The 9,509-nt window shown below is 40.9% G+C and overlaps 1 protein-coding gene across 2 annotated transcripts; it reads left to right on the plus strand.

The window, feature by feature from the left end:
- Positions 1-2,054: 2,054 nt before the first annotated feature.
- Positions 2,055-8,431, plus strand: LOC120066318 (RING finger protein 141-like). Of its 2 annotated transcripts, XM_039017615.1 has the most exons (6): positions 2,055-2,168; positions 5,720-5,905; positions 6,772-6,880; positions 7,077-7,255; positions 7,429-7,536; positions 7,646-8,431. In XM_039017615.1, exons 2-6 carry the CDS (start codon positions 5,769-5,771, stop codon positions 7,794-7,796), a joined length of 684 nt encoding a protein of 227 aa, XP_038873543.1. In that variant the 5' UTR covers positions 2,055-2,168; positions 5,720-5,768; the 3' UTR covers positions 7,797-8,431. The 2 variants fall into 2 exon arrangements, with proteins under 2 accessions (XP_038873543.1, XP_038873544.1); XM_039017616.1 differs by lacking the exon at positions 5,720-5,905 and having other exon boundaries at positions 2,056-2,168.
- Positions 8,432-9,509: the final 1,078 nt, after the last annotated feature.

Genomic DNA, 9,509 nt, shown 5'->3' on the forward strand with positions numbered 1-9,509 from the left:
GAGGCTGAAGAACTTATTCTCTCCAGCAGAGGTAACTCTGGGTCTTCCTTTCCTGAGGTGGTCCTCATGAGGGCCAGTTTCGTCATAGAGCTTGATGGTTTTTGCGACTGCACTTGAAAGTTCTTGAAATGTTCCGGATTGACTGACTTTCATGTCTTAAAGTAATGATGGACTGTTAGTTTCTATTTGCTTATTTGAGCTGTGGCTACTTTGAAGAATCTCAAATATAAAATATATTCTTGATTTGTTTAACACTTTTTTTTGGTTACTACATGATTCCATCTGTGTTTATTTCATAGTTTGTCTTCACTATTGTTCTACAATGTAGAAAATAGTAAAAAGAAAGAAAAACCCTGGAATGAGTAAGTGTGTCAACTTTTGACTGGTACTGTCTATATTGTGATAGGTAAGATATACAAAATCTTGCAGAGAGCATATCCAACCGACAATCTCTTGGAACAAAGACTTAAAAATAACTCATGTTGGCACAAGATGGAGGGAAAGTTGGCGCGTAACTACTGAAATTACGGTTAATGAAAATCAGTATAAACTAATGTATACAATTTATTACACGAGACAAAATGTACAAATTCTATAGCAAATGGCAGCCATGTCTTGAGTATAAAACCATCAATGATTAAATAATCCATGCTTTCTGGGAATGCTATAAATTTACTTTGAATCTGTCTGCATATTTAAAGACATGGTATATGAGGGTGTAGTGAAATACCCAATGGGCTGGACAATTCTCTTCTCATCACTCATCTTGAAAAAAACGTATATTAAAAACTTGTAAATCAGTTAATTTGCCATCATTCACACAATGGAAAAATCGAATGATTTATTATTGAAAAAGCATGGGCGACCGAGAAAAACGAATTGGTACAATTTAAGGCCATGTGGCAAATAATGCAGGCACTAGGGATGGAGGTGTGAGCATTCGGGTCTGTGCAGAGGAGATGTGTGCGTCTGTAAGTTGTTGTTCGTATGTGTATGTTTGCATTTGGTTAAAAAAAATGTTAAATGTTTTTTTATATAATTTAGCAAAAAACACTTAAAACACTACTCCTCTGGCACTAAATGACCGATCTACACAAAACATGATACATGGCATCTATGGACCAAGCTTTCACAAATTATGTTTTTCCAGAATAGCATCTCGAACAACAACACTGACCAATAAACAATGTGGGCTTGGTCTGGCACATAAATGCATATAACTCCAACATGGATATTCGTATTGCAACAAAACTTGGTACACATGTTCCAAACACTGTCAAGACTCAACATTTCTAAGCACATTGAGATCAATTACACAATGGCTCTATAAACGGGCACATGTTTCTCTTGATCGGTTTGACTCAGTCATGACATTTGGCACACATGCTCAGGGACATGAATCTATCTAGCCTGTAAAGTATTGTTCAGTGTGACCGCATGGAGGCACTGTTGGACAGTAAAAATCATTCAAGCAAGCTCATTGGCTCATAGCGGTCATATTGTCTATACAAGAGTTGGAAAATAAATGCTATATACCAAAGTTGGTGCCGGTCGGTCCAGCGGTTCTGTAGAAGAATCCGTTTTAAAGTTATAAACATAATTGAAAATGGTCCAAAACACATCAAAATTGTATTATATTGCATGAACAGTTTGATTTTGAGTTCTGATATTTGGCAAGCATGGTAAACAGTAGAGAAGTAACTTGTCCTAAGGCAATGTGTAAATTTTTTCCAATTGGTGGCACAGTGGGCCCATAGTTGAACCCTGGCATTGCTGCTTACCCTCTCGCTTCGGCTCTTCTTCTCTGGTGTAGCCTACATTCATGAATTTGCTTAGTTGCAAAATACTAATATTCACAACAAAAAAAAAACATTGTGCAAAATGTTTACCCGTCCATGTTTTTATTACTATTCCAGTTCTTTCTTTCATTCTTTCTTTAAGAACACATTCATGAATTAATTAATTGAGTTTGCAGTAATTTTGTTTGAGCGCCACCAGTGATCTGCATCAAAAATCCAGTGCGACGTTTGCGTACTATTTTATTTCGTCATCATTCTGCGACAGGCTTGCCAGCACACAAAAACCACAACACAGACTCTCAAACAAATGAAACGTTGCTGATTGCATGTGGTTTGCGAAATATCGATGTTGACAAGTAGCAATACCAGGTAAGCTGAACTGTTGTCACCAAATGTAGACCTATTTTCTTATATGGGCTTGTGTGTGTTTTTCTCTTAGCTAGCGTTAGCTATCTAAGTTAGCATCTGAGCCTACCAATAAATAAATTGTGATAACGCCAGTTAGCTAACGTAGATAATTAGCGCGATGCATGTGCCAGATGCAGTACTGTAGATAAAATGCCAAAGGCTGGGCAAGCCTTTCGTGTGACAGCAAGTTTTCGTTTCAAGGCAAACTACGCTAGCTAGCTTGCTAACTGACGTTTTTTTAATTCTCTTTTTTTGGTCACATTTTATTTTATTGCAGAAAAATCAGTATACATACAAGAAGTATACAAACAGACAATGATAACATATGCTAGGGGGTACAACAAATTTCAGATTATACAAATACCTTAAAAGATGCACACATTGATTGTTTTAGCAGCTTTCTTATTAGAAGAATGTAGAACGGTCTTAATGTACTGCTCGAATTCTTATAGAAAACACGGAGGAGTGATTTATTACAAGTGAATTTACATTTATCAATATGAAAGTTTTCCATTAGCACAATTAGATGAATGCGAATTGTTTTTCTTTATCCTTTTTATAGTTAAGGAAGCAGAACGTTCTCCCATTTAAAAAAAACAAGTAATCAAGAATATTAACAATTATTAAACTATGAATATCTTTCCATAATATCTTTACATATAGAAACTGTTTCTGGATGCTCAACACAAAAAATACTGTTCATGTCTGAGTTTCTTCATGTACTGACTCGCAGGGTAATACTTCCGGATGATTCTGAAAGAGACCTCTTTGACCTTGTTAACAAGCAGGTATTTGTGCGGTAATAACCAGACTTTTTTTCCCAATAGATATTATTGACAAATGTATTTCAGTAAGTTGTGACATAAGGAATGGAAACAACATCCCTTTGAAATTAAGCACGTATAGATATGTTATTCTGAGGGAGCAATGAGAAACACATGTTTACTATTGGAGAGACAACTGGATCAAGCAAGGGCAGGTCAAGAAGGTAAGGTCTGGTTACACCTCTAAATAACATGAGAGTTCCAGATAGAATAGCATCAAAGACTATGGCGAACTCTCTAGGTGTAACAGGGATATTGTAACGAGATAAAAATTCCTCATAATTGAGTAACAATCCTTCTGCATTAAAAAGTTGACTCACCAGCAGGATATGATTATTAAACTAGTTCTTAAAAAAATAAAGACTTTATTTCTCTACAAAATATCCTTATTGTTCCAAATGAAATACCTATGCGGGGAATTTTTATTTATTTATTAACGACCACGCTAAGGGTACTTGTCTATGGAAAGCAGATCATTTTGTAGGAATCTTATCAATGTTAGTTACAAAGTAACAAATTGAAGCCACCATGTTAACTGATGTTGATTACATAACAGTCCTGACATCATTAGTTACAGTTACTATTGTAACATTGATATTGGTGATGAGGTTTTTCTGGACACATTAACGTAAACTCATCTTTGATATATAAACCTATCAATTCTGTGCTAGTAACTAGCTAGCCCAGAATGGCTGTTTTGTGCAGCTCTAACTGCCTCAATATTCAAGTGGATATGACAGTAATTGTAACTTTATATTGCCATGTCAATACATTGAAAGTAAAGTTACCTAGCAGTCCATCCCTTTAGATATTTTTACAAAATGACTAAGGTTATTTAATATCTCAAATTCTACACATTTTGCCATGAGGCGGAGAGAAGATATAGCTAATGTCACGGAATTCTACTCATTTTGCCATGGGGAGGAGAGGGAAATGAGCTGTTTTACAGGGATATGCGCAATGCCGTCGGGGGTACGCCTTACAAAAATGTGATTCACATAAAAAAATTATATATATTTCTTCACATTTTCAAACAGTCCATTTATATTTTCCAATGGGGCTATACATTTGGGTGAGTTTTTTTTCTCGCCTGAGTAGCCTTGTTTCACTGCCACAAATTAAATTAAACCATCTAGTGTTCAGCGAAATTAACAACACAATGTCAAATACAGGTAGCCTAGTTAAATAATTAACATCCAATCACATTAACCATTACTCTCTCGCGGGAATTCCACTAACAGTCCGTATGTAGCCAAATGTAGCTGCTGCTCATGTTGGTATCTGCACTGATGGCGTGACGGAGACATAGTTGACTGGTAATGCGTGTGCAAGCAGTTGCTCCCAACGCCACTTGGGTACACTGCAGCATCCACAGAGAGGCTCTTGCTGCCAAGGGAATGCTTGAAAGATGTTTTGGACACTACAGTGAAAATGGTTAACTTTGTTAAAGCAAGGCCCCTGAACTCTCGTGTATTTTCTGCACTATGCAGTGATATGGGCAGCGACCATGTAACGCTTTTACAACTTACAGAAAGAAGCTGGTTATCAAGGGGCAAAGTATTGACACGTTTTTTAAAATTGAGAGACGAGCTTAGTTTTCTTTACTGACCATAATTTTCACTTGTCTGACCTATCTATCTGGGTGATGTTTTTTCTCGCCTGAATGATCTGAGTCTAGGATTACAGGGACTCTCCGCAACTATATTCAATGTGCGGGGAAAGATTGAGGCTATGATTAAGAAGTTGAAGTTCTTCTCTGTCTGCATTAACAAGGACAACACACAGGTCTTTCCATCATTGTATGATTTTTTTTTTGTGTGTGCAAATGAACTCAAGCGGACAATGTCAAATGTGATATAGCGAAGCACCTGAGTGAATTGGGTGTGCAATTACGCAGGTACTTTCCCGAAACGGATGACACAAACAACTGGATTCGTTATCCCTTTCATGCCCTGCCTCCAGTCCACTTACCGATATCTGAACAAGAGAAACTGCAACAAGCGGTTCTGTGAAATTTTATTTAATCATAAGCCACTGCCAGGTTTCTGGATTGGGCTGCGCTCCAGAGTAATCGCGCTGTTAAGACACTGATGCCTTTTGCAACCACGTACCTATGTGAGAGTGGATTCTCTGCCCTCACAGCATGAAAACTAAATACAGGCACAGACTGTGTATGGAAAATGATTTAAGACTGAGACTCTCAACCCAACATTGTAGAGATATGTGCATCCTTTCAAGCACACCCTTCTCATTAACCTGTGGTGAGTTATTCACAATTTTCAATGAACAAATAAGGTTTTATATGTAAGATGGTTAAATAAAGAGCAAAATTATTGATTGTTATTATATTATTATTTGTGCCCTGGACCTATAAGAGCTCTTTGTCACTTACCATGAGCCGGGTTGTGATGACAACTCACACTCATTCTTATGTTTAATAAATGTATTGTGTGTGTGTGGCAGGCTTACAATGATGGCAAAAAAAACATTTGAGAGTGCGCTGACCCTGGTGCTAGAGGGGGTACAGCTGGAAGTTGAATGTTTGAAGGGGTACGGGACTATAACAAGTTTGTGAACCACTGCTCTTTTGTGTGAGCGCGGTCGGGATGGGCCAGCAGATCTCATGCCAGGCGGTAGGTAAATGACTTGGTGACTTTGCTTGTGTTTGTTTGGGTATCCCCCGGTCAGGCCCCCCTGCACCGTCTTCTCATAGTGCTTTTTTGTGAGCGAGGTCGGGATGGGCCAGCAGATCTCAGGCCAGGCAGTGATGACCAGTCTACCTGAGAAGCTGGTGAAACATGCCGGGCTTGTACGAGACAGCGGTTACCTCAACTACGAGGAGTTCCTGGGCAGGGTGGCAGAGCTCAATGACATGTAAGGCTGACCATGTTGTGTCATACTGTCAATATACTCCATGTTTCCACTGTTCTTTGTAATAAGTCAGTAGGCAAAGAGAAAAGCTCTCTTTCATTTCCAGATGGTAGGCTAAGGCCCCAAAGTGACATACTGGTCCTCCTCTGGCACTTCCTGATCATTATCCCATTACACCACTGGTTATTAACTGACACGATCCAGGTTATGAACATAGTCAAGAGCTAGAGAGCGGCGATAAATTGCCTGAATTGATATAATGATAAATGGAACGTTTTACTTTTTTTTGTTATCATTTAAACCACTACTAGTTTTGACGGTTGTATCTATCAATTGTTCCATTAACAATCGCACATAATAGTAAATGTACTTAATTTCAAACTTCGCATTTCTATAGTATAGGCTACTTATTATTGCAGGCATTTTGCTGATATCATTACGTGATCGGTATGGTCGGTGTCGATTATTGTCCCAGCTCTAGCTAGAGCGTTCTCGGCCAACTGGAATTTAACCTAGTCTCTTCCCCAATCAGTAGGCCTTGCTGCCGCTAGTGTAAATTTAGCTCTCATAGGCAGTAAGTGACAGAAAATAAGGATAGTTTGGTGTCGGTGTTGAATTGAACAGAAAATGCATTGCTTTGGTTGGATGACAGCACTTAACCAGTGGCATAAAACAAACTCTTAGATAACTTTAAGAGTGACTTACCTTACCTTGCAAAAATGTCATGACTCATGATAATCAAATATCCCTTTAATTGGTGGGGATGAGCCTAATCTTCTCCACGACTATTACATTGTTCCCATTAGTGAGCCCTTCCCTTACAATGAAATAATTTAAACCATTTTTCTCCATGAATGTGAACTGGACAGGACGTCTAAGCTGGCAGCTAGACAGCAAAAACACCTGATCTTTGAAGTCCAGACTGGCTCGGACGCCTCTGCTCTGTGGAAAGTGGCTGTGAGGATAGTTTGTACGAAGGTGAGAGAGGGTCAAACTGAAGTTGGTCTCTAATGAATGAGACTTGTCATTGTGAATCAGTCTCCATTCTCGCTCGCTTTTTATGGGGCATGTGTGTGTTTTTGAAACTTAAATTGTTTGTAGTGTGCAGTGTGTGTTCATGGCATGTGCATGTTTTTGAGACTGAAAAGTGTCTTATTGCCCTGTGGTTTGTCAGATCAACAAAGAAAATGGTATGGTGGAGGCGTCTCGCATCATGAACCTGTACCAGTTCATTCAGCTGTACCATGACATTACCAGCCAGGCAGCAGAGGTGCTGTCAGCAGAGGGCGCCAGCCTCCTGTCTGGAAACCTCCCATCAGGGGACTCCTGTCAGGCCAGCATATGGATGGGCAGGTTAGTACATCACTGTGTGTGTGTGTTTTCTTTCATATTTCTGTGTGTAGTCTTGCGTTGCCATCCTTCCAAGTCTCATTTATTACTTTGCTCTTCTCAATTGTGAGAAAGAGGAAGTCTGGAAGCTGAGTGATCTGTCTGTGATGCAAGCCATTGTGTTTATTCCCATACAGGGTGAAGCAGTTGACTGATGAGGAAGAGTGCTGTATCTGCATGGATGGGAAATCTGACCTCATCCTGCCCTGTGCTCACAGCTTCTGTCAGAAGTGCATTGACAAGTGGTAAGAGAGACGGACACTAGCCACAACAGTCCACAGATAAATCTGTTGTCACAAGGTCTATTTTCATGGGTAATTTGAGTAAATTAAATTAATTGGTTTGTTTTCATAGGAGTGGGCAGAGCAGGAATTGTCCGATATGCCGCTTGCAAGTGACAGCTGCTAATGAGTCGTGGGTGATGCCTGATGCCCCTACAGAGGAGGACATAGCTGGCTGTATCCTCAACCTGGCTGACGAGGCAGGCCATCCACACAGACCTTAAACTACTCAACACTGAGACACTTTGATAAACTAGTGACAGACAAACTGACATCGGGAATAGTTTTGGGTTTTTCCTGCATTAGTGTAGGGCCTGTAGTTTTTTCCAGACTTGGTGTAGGGCCTGTAGTTTTTTCCTGACTTAGTGTAGGGCCTGTAGTTTTTTCCTGACTTAGTGTAGGGCCTTGGCCTAGTTTTGGGGTATGTAGGTAGGATTTTTGTTTGCTTTATAGAAATGTGCCTATGTGATCTTCACTTTTAGCAACAACCACTGGTTATATTTCTTTTATGTTCTCTTTTTTACTTTTCCATATTTTTCCATGAGGTCGAAGGAGAATGGCAAGAATCTTGCAAGCTAAAAGGCGGGCCACAAACGGGTAAATAACGACGCAGTACAACAATGGTGTGCAGAACAGCATCTCACAACTCGTTGGTCCTTGTCACAGATGGGCTTTTACAGCAGACGACCACACCGGGTTCCACTCTTATCAGCTAAAAACAAGAAGAATTGGTTCCAGTGGGAACGCCATCACCAATACTGGACAATTGAGGAGTGGAAAAACACTGCCTGGTCCGACGAATCCCGGTTCGTGTTGCGTCATGCTGAGGAGTGGAAAAACACTGCCTGGTCCGACGAATCCCGGTTCGTGTTGCGTCATGCTGAGGAGTGGAAAAACACTGCCTGGTCCGACGAATCCCGGTTCGTGTGGCGTCATGCTGAGGAGTGGAAAAACACTGCCTGGTCCGACGAATCCCGGTTCGTGTTGCGTCATGCTGAGGAGTGGAAAAACACTGCCTGGTCCGACGAATCCCGGTTCATGTTGCGTCATGCTGAGGAGTGGAAAAACACTGCCTGGTCCGACGAATCCCGGTTTGTGTTGCGTCATGCTGAGGAGTGGAAAAACACTGCCTGGTCCGACGAATCCCGGTTCGTGTTGCGTCATGCTGAGGAGTGGAAAAACACTGCCTGGTCCGACGAATCCCGGTTCGTGTTGCGTCATGCTGAGGAGTGGAAAAACACTGCCTGGTCCGACGAATCCCGGTTCGTGTGGCGTCATGCTGAGGAGTGGAAAAACACTGCCTGGTCCGACGAATCCCGGTTCGTGTTGCGTCATGCTGAGGAGTGGAAAAACACTGCCTGGTCCGACGAATCCCGGTTCGTGTTGCGTCATGCTGAGGAGTGGAAAAACACTGCCTGGTCCGACGAATCCCGGTTCGTGTGGCGTCATGCTGAGGAGTGGAAAAACACTGCCTGGTCCGACGAATCCCGGTTCGTGTGGCGTCATGCTGATGGTAGAGTCAGGCTTTGGCGTAAGCAGCATGAGTCTATGGCCCCATACTGCCTTTTTTCAACAGTACAGGCTGGTGGTGTAATGGTGTGGGGAATGCTTTCCTGGCACACTTTAGGTCCCTTAATATCAATTGAGCAATGTTTCCACGCCCTTTAAAATTCAGGCTGTTCTCGAGGCAAATGAGGGTCCGACCTGGTACTAGATGAGTGTACCTAATAAATTGGCCACTGAATATGTCCACAAGAATATAACATGGAACCACATTGTTTCCGTTCGGCTTGGTTATACCTACTCTTAAAGTTACGCTTTGAATCCTGGATAATACTAGATGTTTTAGTATAACTGTTATAGGCAGCTCTGTAACTGCTGTTGAACTTTGCATAAATCACTGTAGTCACATGAATACTTTAATTTTGAAATCCACA

Source organism: Salvelinus namaycush, chromosome 21 (genome assembly GCF_016432855.1).
Source record: "Salvelinus namaycush isolate Seneca chromosome 21, SaNama_1.0, whole genome shotgun sequence".
In the NCBI taxonomy this organism is placed as follows: Eukaryota; Metazoa; Chordata; class Actinopteri; order Salmoniformes; family Salmonidae; genus Salvelinus; species Salvelinus namaycush.